General features: G+C 41.8%; 1 protein-coding gene across 1 annotated transcript; it reads left to right on the plus strand.

The window, feature by feature from the left end:
* Positions 1-2728: 2728 nt before the first annotated feature.
* Positions 2729-11699, plus strand: LOC307213339 (left-right determination factor 2-like). The gene is made up of 5 exons (XM_079971173.1): positions 2729-2785; positions 4462-4683; positions 6377-6620; positions 7511-7750; positions 9281-11699. Exons 1-5 carry the CDS (start codon positions 2731-2733, stop codon positions 9618-9620), a joined length of 1101 nt encoding a protein of 366 aa, XP_079827299.1. The 5' UTR covers positions 2729-2730; the 3' UTR covers positions 9621-11699.
* Positions 11700-15447: the final 3748 nt, after the last annotated feature.

Below are 15447 nucleotides of genomic sequence, written 5' to 3' on the forward strand. Positions count from 1 at the left end.
TACATTTGCTGAAATGACCACTATAAACTTTACATGTAGTCTTTGGCTGGTCTCTTATATTTCATTCTTTGCAGACACTTTAAATCCCTTGTCTGACATTTTAAATCCACCATGTAGATTCCAATACACATCACACAGAAGGAGCTCCTACAAAATGCCTGCCTTTTCTTGTTTGCATGACAAAAAGGGAATAGTAAATCCAGCAATTGGAGGAGATAATCACCACTGTGTGAAAAAGAGTTCAATCCACATTTTTTTCTTTCTAACTGAGCTTCAACTGTTTGCCTAATAATTTTACGTTACCTGTTGAGCTCATAAATCTGCTTCCAATACACATTTAGCATTAAAGGGTTTTCTTTCTATTAGACTGGACATCAGACATGAAAGAAAGCACTTTCTAATCTAGGGGCCCTCACTGCAGTGCACCACCAGAAGATTGTATTTATCATTAATGCTTAACAGACCTTAACACATACCGCTTAAATCCATGAAAATAGTGAGCAGGTGATTCAGAACTACATTCACACTTTTGGGTAGAGTACTTCTGTGGTGACAGCAATAGTCAAAGTTCATGCTTGCTTTGTAATTCCTGATTCTAAAAGTAGTTAGCTGTATTAGATAACTGTTTCTATTCCTTCAGAATACACAAAAATGCTTTATGATCTCTTCCCTGGAAAATGGGCTATGAAGGTCTTTTTGTATCCATGCTTAAGGATTGGGTATTTCATCCTGCATTAGATTGGTTAAAAGAAAATAATATTCAGGGGGTTTATTTCACAGGGTTTGAGACATCTAATACAGGTGCAGTTCAAGATTGCAAGTTTGCATTTCAATCATGCTGTTTGGGCTATCCAAATAAGTCCTGCTACTTTCACACAGTACAAAATTCTCTCATGGAAGACACCTTCCCTCCCTTTTTAAAACTTAAATTATTTGCTTACAGGGCAGCTGGGCATGCTACAAAGTGCAGTGCTGGTGTGACTGATGCCACCTGCCATCTTATTTTGCCCAGAGGCACGCTCTACATTTATGCAAATGTATTTTGTGAGTCTGTGTTCTTTAAGACTCTAGCAAAGTTCCTGCAAACAGGTGATAATTATGGTCAGGTGGTGGTGGGGATTCTTGTGAGTACACAATTGCCATGTAAAGGATCTCTCTAGGACTACAGTAGGTCATGACCAATGATGTTTTACAATTATGGTGTATTTTTTTTAAAAAAAATACTACATTTGTTTGGAATTGTACATTCCTTTTTATTAAAACCTCATCAAAAACCTACCATTCCAATTAACACAAATTTATTTTTCATAGAAAGAATTGCTGAATATAAAAGCATCAAACACATTACACATTACAAAGCTGTGAACACATTACACATTACAATACACTACAAATTAAAACTCAGGTATATTGTCCTTTTCTCATTTTGGTTTGAAACTGGTTTTGGGATAAATGTATCAAGACAGAGTATTGCATAAGAAACAACAGGATTGTGGCTAGTGTGTGTACACAGCTTCTCAAACCAGTGTTGGGAGCACACTTGATGCAGAGTAAATGAGAGTGTGGAAGAACAAGTGTTGGTGAAGGAAAATCAGCATGGCCTGCAAAAGCAAGTCCTGCCTCTCTAAAGCTTTTTAGCGTGTCAACAAGCATGTGTGGATAGGGGTGATCAGGTTGACAGTGTACACTTGGATGCTCAAATGCTCCTGAGTAAACATAATGGGATAAGAGTACAGATTCTTTTGGGTCAGTAACTGACTAACGAGCAGGAAGCAGAGAGTAGTAATAAATTGACAGTTCTCATATTGAAAGGATGTAAGAAGTGAAGTCCCTCCAAGGATCCTTATTTGGACTGAAACTTTCTAACTTGTTCATAAATGACCTGGAGTTTGGGGAGAAGAGTGAAGTAGCCAAAACTATAGAAAACACCATATTATTTAGAGTGATAAAAGATATTGAAAAGAGCTCTGAAAGGATCTTTCCAAACTAGATGAAAGGGCATCAAAACGGCAAATTCAGTTCAGTGTAAACAAGTGTAAAGTAATGCACATTGGGGAAGGGAGTGAACCTAACCACATATACACTGTTGTGGTCCAGCCTAACCTAGTTCACAGGGTTGTAAGGTAAGGTTACTAGATGTCCCCGTTTCCCATTGAAGTTGAAAAGTGTACCCTGATTCATTGAAAAAAATGTGGTAACCTTATATAATGTAAGGATATAATAAGGAAAGAGAGAACAATATAATAATAATAACAAGCAGGAAGCTGAAGCAACTATGAGGAAAGGTTTTCAGTTTAGCAACAAGTGAAATAAGGAGGAAACATGATAGAGGTTTTTCAAAACCATGGTTGGTGTGGGAAAAGTACATAGGTTTGTCTTCCTCTTTCGTAATACTAGGATCTTCCAATGAATCGGAGCAGTGGAAGATTCAGGACAAACTGAAGCACTTCTACATACAGTGGTACCTTGGGTTATAGATGCTTCAGGTTACAGATGCTTCAGGTTACAGACTCCGCTAACCCAGAAATAGTACCTCGGGTTAAGAACTTTGCTTCAGGATGAGAACAGAAATCGTGCAGCAGCGGCACTGCAGCAGCGGGAGGCCCCATTAGCTAAAGTGGTACCTCAGGTTAAGAACATTTTCAGGTTAAGAATGACCTCCAGAATGAATTAAGTTCTTAACCTGAGGTACCACTGTACAGAGCATAGTTTTGGAATTTGCTTTCCAAGATGTCGGTATGGCCACCAAGTGATTCCAAAAAGGGATTAGACAAATTAATGGAAGGTAAAGCTATGCTGTGATCCTGTATTGCTATCTGCAGGATGAGAGGACCATGGCCCTGAATACCAGTTGCTGTGGAGCGCAGAGTGGCTGGGGCAACCCAGTCAGATGGGCAGCATATAAATAATAAAAGTATTACTATTAAGGAAGGAAGAACAGTTGCTCTTATGCTCTGTTTGTGGGCTTCCTATAAGCAACTGGCTGAATATTGTGGGGAACAGGATGTTGGACATGATAGCATGGGCATAGCCCGGATTTTTCTGGGGAGGGGGGCAGGCATTTTGTTGTGGGGGCTGAACCTCAGTTTGCTGTGTATTTTTATTTATTTTTATTGATTGGGGGGCAGCTGCCCCTCCCTGCCCCCCCCCCTTGGCAACACCCATGCATGATAGTGTATATGCAGTATGATCAAGCAGGGCTCTCCATATGTTCTTAATTTTTCAGTAACTATGCTTTTTTTGCTGTGAATGGAAATGTCACAGAGATTAACAAGGCAAACGTTCCCCATAGTAAAAGCATAATAACGCCCGAGGAAAGGAGTTCATTGTTGCTTTGTTCCCTCTCAAAGATGGTTGTCTTCTGTAATAAGTGGTGTTACTACAGTAATGGGATTTTACCAGGTTTTTCTCCTGAAAAACGATGTGGTAGTTGAATACTGCCTTCAATGCCCAACCTGTATGTTTCAGAAATCTAACATTCAACCTTGCCTGGTTTAAGGATATAAACTACTGAAGTGTTATGATTAATGACTATTAAACAACAGCAGCAGCAGCAACAACAGTGTAACTGTAGTAATTCATTAACTTGGCAAAAGAAAGTACTTGAACTAGAGAGATTATTCTGGACAATTTTTTTAAATGTAGCTATTGTTAGGAGAATTAATATGTTACAAGTTATAGTGTGTTCCATCTTTATGATCAAATTTAAGGAATTCTGTGTGATCCATGTAGCATTGAGCACGTTGGCTATCTATGTGAACACCATATATCTGCACCCGGTAGAAAGGCAGTTTAGTTGCTCTCTACACTGGTATATATCTCCACTGATATCCACAAGACTTTGCATGAGGTTTTCTGGATTATGAAGCAGGACCTGATATTAATCTTATGAATAACAGCAATTGATGTGATTTACAAATGCTAACTGGTCCAAGAATTATTCTCAAACCTCCCACCCTGCCCAGTTTATGTATTTACTGCACAAAAAAGGTGTCACAGCGCACTTCATAACGTTGCCATGTCTTTTCCTTCATGGAGATTCGGCAGACAACAACAGAATGACTGGAGGAAACCTGAGTTGTTTCGGGCCACAGAGAGCTTTGGGAACGTGTAGAGAGTCTTCTAAATATTTCTGTTTTAAGTTCAAATGCACTGGAAGGTGTTACTATAGCTTGGATGTATCAAAGGGGATGTAACACTTCCAAGCCCCCTGCCTCACTTCTGCTTGTGGAATTTGTAATGCCAGTGGGATCAGACTTGCTATATAAACCCACCACATTAGATCCCTTTCCCATTCAGGCAGCTTGAAACCTTGCAGAGCTGTCTCTTCTTCGCCAAGAACAGCTTGTGCTGAGGAGAGAGAAAGAGAGAGAGAGATTTAGGGGCTCTTCTCCCCACTGATAGCTAGGCAAAGGATGGCTGTGAATCTCAGATGCTTGGTAACCTGTGCTCTCATCATAGCTGCCACCGCGAATGGATTTACCCAGAAAGGACTCAAACAGATATTGCTGGATAAATTAGGGCTTCCTGAGGTCCCTGCTCTTCAGAGGACAGACATGGAAAATCTGGTCATTCCGGAAAATACAAGGAATAAATACATGTCTATGCTGAAGCGCCGCCGAGAGAAGCGGAGAGCAATGCCCAGTCTAGCTGGTATCCTGAGAGGAATTCCCGGCAATGCAGGTAAACTTTGCTGTTATCGTCACAAGTAACTAAAAGCAAGTCAGTCCTAAACTGAAATCTGCATCTGGTCTAGAATTTTATAGATTTAGGCTGTGTAATAACTATTATGCAAATCACTGTAACAGTATCTCTGAGAAATGCAGACCTAAATTTATACCCAAAGATTAATTTTTCAGCTTAAGTCTCTCTGTATATACAATACATTTGTCCTAAATGTGATGATAAGGTGGTGCAATAGACTTGTTTAACAATTAAAGCGGGGCAGGATTGATTTCAGGGAATGTATACCTCTTGAATAAGTTTCTCATGCTTCATGTTATTATGTATTATATTGCAAGTGGTATTCATACAGGTAATCTGCTATTAGAAATTCACTGGATTAATTTCCATCCCTTTCCTGAAGGGCAGCACAGTCTTAAGTGTGCTTACTCCATATGTCAAAAGGGCATATTCTCAAGTAACAATGCAATCCTATCCATACCTACGAAGAAATAAGCTCAAGTTCAAATGAGGCTTGCAAGGGAAGTGGGTGCAGGATTGGCCACTCCTTAGCCTGCTTACTGTATCCTTTATCTATTTTCTTACATGTATATTCCATCTTTCTTCCATGATGGAACCGAAGGCACTGTACATGTAGCTTTCAAGCTACATGACACCCATCCAGGCATTGACCAGACCAGACATGCTTGCTTCAGCAATGTACATTCTGGGGGCGGGTGTGTGTGTGAAGGTTTAAAATAGGCATTAGGTGGAAAAAATGACTATATACTGTGTGGTAGCTGGTTTAACCATTAACGCACGGTGGCTCTAAGCACATAGGGAACCTCTTATTTATGGGTTCCATCCACACGGTGAGTTGTACTATTTCTCAACAACCAAGGGAGTGTGTGAGGAGTGTGTGACACAATTCAACTCACTGTGCTAGTGACTATGTAGCACATGGTTACTTAGTGTATTATCTAGCACAATTATCTCTCTTTTGTAATGAAGAATTCACCAGAGGGACCTTTATATGATCTCTGTTTGTGTTTTATGTACTAAGCTTGCAATACAGAAAGTATTGCAATCGGAGTAAAAAAAAAAGGGGGGGTAAACAGTTGCCTTTCCCACTGATTCCTGCTGTGTCGTTGACACAGTCCATACTAGCACATATTTCCATCACCAGGAGGGTGAACAGTGTGGGATGAAGCTGCAGAGGAACAGTAGAGAGTGGATTCGCACTGAGTACCAATCTGCCATATCTTCAGAACTGGTGTCCAATAAATAATGTAACTGCAACGTGACTTCATATCTTTTGTAGACAACTCCTTCCAGTGCTAAGCTTTCCTTAAAAAGATTTTCCCGATGCATAACTTAAAACCCTTTTTTCTGTTATTTTAAAATAACAGCCTGCATTTATACAGAACCAAAATACAAAATGTCCCAAACTGGAAAAAACAACCTATTAAACTGTCTTTATTCACTGGGTTGCACATGAAGAGGAATGAGGAACTTGTGACCAGCCAGATGTTGTTGGACTGACCACCGGACCAGCTGGCTGGGGCTGAAAGGAGTTGGTGTCCAATAATATCCAGCGGGTCAGATGATTCCTCTCCCTATTCTGATGTAACATAAAAGGAAAGTCTTTTTTTTAAGTGACAGATGAAAACAATGATGAATATAAGTATTTTGGTTGTTTCGAAATGCATAACAGATATTCCTGGAGACATTCTCTATTCGGACACCACCCGTCAAAAACTTATCTTCGACATGGAAGGCAGGATACCAGCAAACAGCGAAGTCACCATGGCTGAGCTGAAGCTTTTCAAAAAGCCCCTGGAGAGGAAACACCTGCCCATCAAGCCATCTCATCGGCCAGTCATGAATGCCAGGGTGAGCGTGTACTGGGTGCAGCCCCAAGAGAATGACACCAACCGGACATCTTTGATTGATTCCAGGTATGAAGGAGGGGTCTGATCTAATGGCTCAGGAGAGGTGCAATTGAATAGAACCACACTCAGCAGTCCTGTTTCAAGGGCAGAGGGGGCAAGCCTTCTCTCAGATATGTGCATGGTTTTCAAAATGTCTTCATTTCCTTACAGTGTTTCCCAGATCAGATCATTTATTAAGATGATCATCATAATTGTTATTTTCTTGAAGAGCTTGTCTGCCTAAACTATTGCTCTGCAATTACAAAAGCAGGGTTTACCTGTTTACCTCATTGTCAGGCATACATCTTAATGTACCCTGGGGGTTGTATAGTGGTACCTCGGGTTAAGTACTTAATTTGTTCCGGAGGTCTGTTCTTAATCTGAAACTGTTCTTAACCTGAAGCACCACTTTAGCTAATAGGGCCTCCTGCTGCTGCTGCGCTGCTGGAGCACGATTTCTGTTCTCATCCTGAAGCAAAGTTCTTAACCCGAGGTACTATTTCTGGGTTAGCGGAGTCTGTAAGCCGAAGCATATGTAACCTGAAGCGTATGTAACCCGAGGTACCACTGTATAAAGAATTGTTACTTATAAGGGAAGCCTTTATGCAGAAGTTGAGATCAGTCTAGGCTTTTACAGCATTTCTAATCTAAGTGAATTTTATTTTGCCTTTTAAATTGAGGTGCCTTTTCCACCCAAGTTCAAAATGCAATATGTGAATAGGCTTGGAGATCAGGTAAAAGTCCTATTAGTTCAGTTCCTTTTTGAAAACAAATATTGTATTCTCACTCATTCCAATGTTTTTCTTTCAATTCCAGTCTGTTATTCTGGTATAAAGAAGCTAGTAGATATCTCCCCCTGTATGTATTTTTATTCTAGGTTCTCTCTCCACTATTAACCCATTTTTTTGTCCATTTAGGTTAGTTCCACTTATGGAGTCTGGCTGGAGGAATTTCGATGTCACCCAGGCAGTGCATTTTTGGCTAAAGACCAAGAGGCAGGGGCCGATGCTCCTGGAGATCTGGATTGAAGGAGAAAGATTAGGCAGCTATGCCTCTGAAATGGCCAAAAGTGTGCGCTTTACTTCTCAGGATCTTTCGGACAAAGCACTGGGCAAGCCTGAGTTGGTGCTTTATACCCTTAACCTGGAAGACTATGGGTAAGTTTCAAACTTTAATCATATTGGTTACCGGGGAGTTTTATTTCTGCCCTTTAATACTGAAGACAAACTCAGGCACAGTTTAGATAGCCCTTAAACCCAATCCAAACCATGTTTTCTCAAAAGTAAGCTCAGTTGATTTTGCTCAGTATTGCAATCCTACTGCATGACAATAGGCATCTTTCCTTTCCTTGCTGTGTTTCCTGGGAGAATTGAGTTTTACAATGTGTACTTTTGGAACTGATCTTGAGATACTCATCCACCTCGCATTGCTTTTAAAAGATGCAATGGTTGCACTGGATATACAGCTATCTATACCGTGGTACACAGAAATCCCAGCAATCAACTAATTTCTTCCAAAAGCTGCTGATTATTGCTACATACTTGCAGTATACTGGAGACAAACAATCACACAAACCATTATGAGAGAGCGAGGGAAAAGGTTAGGCTGCAATCCTAACCCATTTGGGAGTAAGCTATGTTGAATTCAATAGGACTTACATTGGAGTAGACATGGTTAGGATTGTGTTGCAGGTGAATCTCTCTCTCTCTCTCTCTCTCTCTCTCTCACACACACACACACACACACACACAAAGAATAGGTGAAACAAATTATGTTTGTTTCATTAAAACAGTGCCCAATGTTTTATTAGGGAGAAATACAGATTTTATCATTGCTAAACTGTGTGATGCAGTGGATAGAGTGGACCAGGGAGTCCAGGGTTCAAATCCCTGCTCACCTGGAGACCACTGGTTGAGTCTGGATCAGTTACCATCTTTTAGTCCAGGGTTGAGGTACCTGGCGCCCTCAAGTTGTTGTTGGACTCCAACTCCCATCAGACCCAGCTAGTATGGTTAAGGAAGATGGGAGTTGCAGTCCGGCTACATCTAGAAGGCCACAGGTTCCCCACCCCCATCTTAGGGTACAAACCAAACCGTCAGCATCAGGGCTTTGTGGAGTAGCAGGACATTCACATCCCTGCTGCTCAGGGCAACCAAGGCGTGCAGGTGAGGGTCAGGATGGTGGGGTCTAATGTTGTTATGTGACAGCAGTGAGTCCAGTTCACAGCTCAGCCCTGCCTCCTCTCTGCCTTCAGAACACTCCATTTCATGGCTTTCCATTGGCTCACTCTGGTTAGGCCTACTGCCCACCCACACATTTGGAGGACAGAAGGGGAAAGTTGACAACATCAGCACTGGTCGGTGGGAGGTCGGTTTAGTTGGAAGAAAAGTTACCTCCACCTAACCCAACCCTTCTTCCTCAAGTTTGGTATAAGGAGAGGTGATTGGATTTCTCTGCCCTTCTAACCCACTTCACATAGTTGTTGTGAAGATACATATGTATGAAGCCATGTGGGAAGCTATCATGTGTGCCTCAAAAGGGTAGTAGACAATCAAATACATACCAACACTTAAACACTAGAAGAATAAGCATGTTTGCGCCAGTTCTAACATTTGTAAGCTCCAGATTGTCTCTAGCTCAGGTCTTTCCACATCTCAGACATAAAACTATCTGCTTTTCTTTGGCAGGGGACCTGGAGATTGTGAAGGCGGAACCCTGACTGAGAAGACTGCCTGCTGCCGCCAGGAACATTACATCAATTTCCGAGAGCTGACCTGGACACAGTATTGGATTATCGAGCCGGCCGGCTACCAGGCTTACCACTGTGTGGGTGCCTGCCGGCAACCCAAGAACTTGCTGCACCATTTTGGCTACGGAGAAAGAACCTGTGCTGTGGTGGAGAGCTCTCCGCTCCCCATGATGTATCTTGTCAAGAAGGGAAACTACACTGAAATTGAGGTGGCAGAGTTCCCTAATATGATTGTAGAAAAATGTGGCTGCATCATGGACCATATAGCAGCAGTCTAGCCACACACCAAACACAGAATGGCAGAAAGGCAAGAGGTAGCCTGTTGCAGGGTGCTCTTTTCCTCGTTTAGTCCTCCTAATTCTAACCACATATCACCCGTGGCACACTGAATTCAGTTGCTGGTCTTCTTCATACATTTGAACAATAGTTTGGTTCCTCTCCTGTCATAGGTATACAATTTTGCAGTCTCAAATGCAGGTTGTTCCGATCTGGATGGAATTTGGCAGTGTATAACTTGTATGTCTGCCTTTCATGGCCATGATGGCTGTGCTCTACCTCCACTGTTGCAGATAGGATGCCTTTGTACAAGAGGTTGCTGGGAATCTCAAGTAGGAAGAGTGCTGTTGCACTTAGGTCCTGTTTGTGGGCTTCTCTTAGGTGTCTGGTTGACCACTGTGAGAACAGGATGTGGGACTAAATTGGCCTTTAGTCTTACTGGGTTCTTATATTCTATTTACTGAGAATTTGTTTGTTTGTTGCTGGGCTATCATTTTCTATGGCAGAGCAGCAAAGTAGGATATAGTCCCAAATTCAGTGAGCGATAGCAGTTTGTTAATGATAGTTGAAATCTGTCAGCACCAGAGAAAGATTGCTGGAATAGATGGATTTATCACTGGTCCTTCATGACAGTTCTTCTGTCATGTGGTGTAGTGGTTAAGAGCGGTAGTCTCGTAATCTGGGGAACTGGGTTCGCGTCCCCGCTCCTCCACATGCAGCTGCTGGGTGACCTTGGGCTAGTCACGCTTCTTTGAAGTCTCTCAGCCCCACTCACCTCACAGAGTGTTTGTTGTGGGGGAGGAAGGGAAAGGAGAATGTTAGCTGCTTTGAGACTCCTTAGGGTAGTGATAAAGCGGGCTATCAAATCCAAATTCCTCTTCTTCTTCTGTTCTTACTAACAAAACACCCATCAAAACAAGGGATAGGCATCTGTATGATGAGAGGACAGCATCCTACAAGGTTCACTTTGAGATGAATTGCATGTGCCTCCAAGCAGAGTCCTACAGCACCTCTTGCAGGATCCCTGTGGGTAACGACTAAGCCCTTGGTATCAGGGATGGAGGACAGGTTTACCTTCACTTGCAACAATGTCCCAGAGTGCAGTGTAACTTTCTCCCATAGCAGTGAATGGCTGTAATTCACTCTTGTGGAGAAAAAGTAAAGGGGTGTAATGAGGGTAGAGGTTTTCAAGCTTTTTGAGTGCACGGCTCCCTTGACCAATACCATTCTTTCTGCAGCACCCCTGTGGGACTCAGGAGCCCAGTTATGTCACCCCTTTCCAGCCAAGCTGAAAGCCTCTCACCCTTTTGCAGTGTTCCCTCAGCCTCCTCTCCTCTCGCCTCTCCTTGGGAGTCCTCCAGGCAGCTGCCGCAACCACCCCAGCCTCTGAGCCGCCTCCGCTCCTGGCAACCAGCACCCCCTGGCCAGCCCCAGAGGCACCATTTCCCTGGGAAGCTTGTAGCCGGGGCTGCTGCAATAAACAGCTGTGCTAGCCCACTTGCCCACTGAAACCAAGAGAGTTTTAGAAGTGTGTCACCTTTCCTGGATCACACCCATGGAAAGTTTTTCATTTCCCAGCTGCACTGATTTTAGTGGGAGAGTACAGTGTGTAGTTAAATATCTCCAGCTGAAATCAATGGGTCTTTAAAAGTGGTCAGCTTTGACTGGATTGTGGCCATCTATAGATAGTGAACTAAGGTTGGCAGATTTGACTATTCAGTTGAACTTGCTCCTAGACCATGACCAACATTCTGTCCATTACAATCAGACCATATTATTATACCACAAACTATCTTAGGAATCATAAAAAGCACTTACCTATTAATAATATAGAATCCATATATATTCTCCGTCCTTATTTGCTATCTCCATCAGAAGGCTGATCTATGTACCTTATGGGTTAAAAAGTGAGCCAGAAACCTTGTAATAAGTGGGACTTGTGTGTAAAGATGCTTGCTGCATATGATTGCAAGATCTCGTCCTTTTTCATTTGTAACATAAAAACAATGTGATTGATGAGCTTCCCCTGAATTTTATACATATTGACATACTAGGAAAAACAATAAAATATACAATGAATACAGTGGATTATTTTATTTGAATCTTTAAAAATATGCACACAAACAATTACTGTTTTATAATTTGGGTAATGTCTGTTTTGAATGGGGCTTCCAAAGCTTTAAAATATCCTATTTAAAACAAAAAAATAAAAACAAGAAAGGAGATAAAATCTGATCTTTGTAAGGGACTGCAAAACAGATGGATATGTGCAAACAGAATAAGTCTGTGGAACTGGCTGTAATTCACTTACCTGAGAGTAAGTTCTATTGAACCCAGAGGAACTTACTTCTTAGTAGACATGCCTAAGATGGCAGTGTAAGAAAAGTGGTGGTGGAGAGGCTGCAGTAAATTTATTTATTTTGTCTTTGCTCCATTAAGCTCAAGGTGGCTCTCCCTGTGAGGCAGGTTAGGCTGAGAAAGTTACTGGCCCAAGGTCACCCAGTGAGCTTGATGGTTGAGTGGAGATCTGAACCTTGTTCTCTCTGGTCCTAGCCATTTAAGCACTGCACCACACTGTCTCTCCAGAACATAAAGTAATTTGACATGCCCCTATATTGTTGTCACAAGTAGCACACTTACATTTAGGCAGTTACAGAATGCATTGCACCATCTCCACATCCTGTTGTAATCTGGGATCAAAGGAGTCGCAAAACATTTCCTTATAACCTAATTGTGACTGTAGCAAAGTTTTCTATGATGCTATTTGGTGTCGTGCAAATAAATTGGAAGTTGGCAACGAATTGGGCAAGAGAACAATATCAGGCTGTTTTTATATGTGACAACTGCAGCAAGGGTATTACTGGCACAGAAATGGAACCAGGCAGAACTACTGACGAAGGAGGAATGGCAGATGAAACTAATGGACTACGCAGAATTGGATAAGATGACAGGGAGAATTCCAAACCAGCGGGACCAGAAATTCTTGAAAGATTGGACTAAATATGCAAGTTATTTGAAAGACAATTGTAATCAATTGTCTACGCTTGTAGGACTGCAAGAAGTTTTGTAAGGAGAGGTATATGAAATATTGCAGAAAAGATTTATGAGAATGGATTTTAAGTTATGGATTATTAAAGGTAATAGTTAGGTCGGATAACAAATGTAAGATTAAGAGATGAGGTTTGAAAATCATTAGACATGGCTGATGGAAGTCTCAGGTTAAAATAGCCAAAATGTTGTATAAGATGAGATGAGATGATATGTTCTGTTTGGAAAATATATGTAAAAACTAATAAAAATGTATATTTTTTTTAAAAGAGAACAGTATCAGGTGCCAACTTCACAAGTCTTCAGTAGAACAAATCATGTGAAAATAGGCCTGTGCCGCATCCTTTGAATGCAAAGTACCAAGATCTGAAATTGTTGACACTAGATATGTGTCATATTAAGCAGATCCAGGACCCACTATATATTCAATTTGGTATTTTGGATAACAATGAGTGGGGGGTGGGGGTGGGATGAACAGAAGAACACAGGAAGCTGTCTGATAATAAATCCAGTATTGACTAGCAGGTAGGGGATTTTCCCAGCCTTACCTGGAGATCATGAGAATTTGACTAGGGCGATTTGCATCCCAAAGCAGATGCTGTCCTACAGACCTATGACCAAAGTATATGTCATTAATGAGTAGGATTCTGCCTTTATTAGCATTAGAAACTTCAGTTCCAGGAGTGGTCTGAAAGCTGTGGGTAACAAAAAGAAAGCTTAACAATGGACACCAACCCAGGACAAGGTAGCCAGTTATAATCCTCAAGTCATACATCACAAAGGCAACACAAAGGTGGGAGGTCTGTTCTGTTTGGTTTTCACATACCCTTAAAGCTGGACACTCTATACAGTATCTAGGTTTAAAATGTAGAGATTAGATTATTCACTGCATTCACACTTTGATTTTTTTGGTTTTTTTGTTTTTTGTTCAGGAACCTTTATTCCATTCAGCTGACATGCTGCATTTTGAACCTTGGTCAAGCATTTTCTTTAAAGAGAGCATAAATCAGGTTGGAACAGGGACGCGGGTGGCGCTGTGGGTTAAACCACAGAGCCTAGGACTTGCCAATCAGAAGGTCGGCGGTTCGAATCCCCGTGACAGAGTGAGCTCCCATTGCTCAGTCCCTGCTCCTGCCAACCTAACAGTTCAAAAGCACGTCAAAGTGCAAGTAGATAAATAGGTACCGCTCCGGTGGGAAGGTAAACGGCGTTTCTGTGCGCTGCTCTGGTTCGCCAGAAGCGGATTAGTCATGCTGGCCACATGACCCGGAAGCTGTACGCTGGCTCCCTCGGCCAATAAAGTGAGATGAGTGCCACAACCCCAGAGTCGGTCACAACTGGACCTAATGGTCAGGGGTCCCTTTACCTTTAAATCAGGTTGGATTCTGCAAGGGACCTTACCATTCATGTAGAGGCTCACCCTTCCTTCTGTTGAACAGGAAGGAAAGACTAGAAGATTATATAGGGGGTGGTATTCAAATAAATATTTGCACAAGTGCATGGTAAATGCCACTTGAAAAATGTAGCCTGGGGGATGCATTTTACTTCCAGCAATTATCCCAACCTCACTTTCTCCTCCACTCCCTTTAAAGAAAATTAATTTCTTTCTGTGTCTTTGCCTGTGACATCTTGCTGTCTTTTAGTATCTACCTAAATTATAGGTGAACAGTCTTGCCGCTTAGACATTTTTTATTTGAGTGATGAGGAACTCTTCCAGGAGAAGACAAAACATTGTCACTACGCACTGTCAGGTTACATTAGACTCCCTAGTTAGGCCCTACTAAAAATAGAATCCCAAAGGATTAAAATTTCCCCACTCTAAACATAGCATGAATAGAAAGAATTTTTTAAAAAAATCTTGCTGAGGTATCATTTATATCATTCAACCTCCTTTATTTCATTGGGAGAGTTAAGTGCATACATAAATCTCTCCTCCTGAAATCAACATGGCTGAAAAGTGTTTAAACTTGGCTGGACCATACTTTTGGACCATACTTCTCTCTGTTGTAATTGTTTTCTTTAAAATTGTCCCAAGGATATGACTAAAGAAAAGAAAAAATTAACAGCAAACATTTATTTAAGATTGTTACTGCGGAATAAGATAGATGTTTTAAATATGTATACCACCACCCTTCATTTGACTCCTGCCAACCTAGCAGTTCGAAAGCACGTCAAAGTGCAAGTAGATAAATAGGTACCTCTCCGGCGGGAAGGTAAACGGCATTTCTGTGCGCTGCTCTGGTTCGCCAGAAGCGGCTTAGTCATGCTGGCGATGACCCGGAAGCTGTACACCAGCTCCCTCGGCCAATAAAGCGAGATGAGTGCCACAACCCCAGAGTCGGTCATGACTGGACCTAATGGTCAGGGGTCCCTTTACCTTTACCTTTTACCCTTCATTTGGAGATTGCATGGCCGTTCACAACAGAAAAATACAAAATAAGAATACAAATTAAAACAAAAACCAACCAAGAACACATTTAAAGGGCCACAGAATGTTAATCAGCCAAAGGCCCGCTCCTAGAGAAATGTTTTTTTCCGGATGCCTAATGAAGGTGCCAGGTTTCCTCCCTGGGGAAAGCATGTCACAAATGGTGAACCACCACAGAAAAGGCCCATTCTTGTCTAGTCCAGACCTCACATTTTTTTTCAAATTGATGGAACTTTATATCTAATGACTATTAACATGTCATTACCAAGGGATGGGTGAGGGAGAACTTCTAAGGAACTGGTACTTCTTGGTAGGCAGAGGGCCTTCTTGGTAGTGGCGCCTGCCCTGTGGAA

The sequence above is a fragment of the Podarcis cretensis genome, assembly GCF_951804945.1.
Source record: "Podarcis cretensis genome assembly, chromosome: 3".
NCBI lineage: Eukaryota > Metazoa > Chordata > Lepidosauria > Squamata > Lacertidae > Podarcis > Podarcis cretensis.

Bases quoted from the DNA above. Each gene is read 5' to 3' on its own strand.
- LOC307213339 (XM_079971173.1), top strand. From the start codon at position 2,731: ATGTCGGTATGGCCACCAAGTGATTCCAAAAAGGGATTAGACAAATTA. The intron at 6,621-7,510 runs GTATGAAGGAGG...TTGTCCATTTAG, and splicing joins ACATCTTTGATTGATTCCAG to GTTAGTTCCACTTATGGAGT. The intron at 7,751-9,280 runs GTAAGTTTCAAA...TTTCTTTGGCAG, and splicing joins CTTAACCTGGAAGACTATGG to GGGACCTGGAGATTGTGAAG.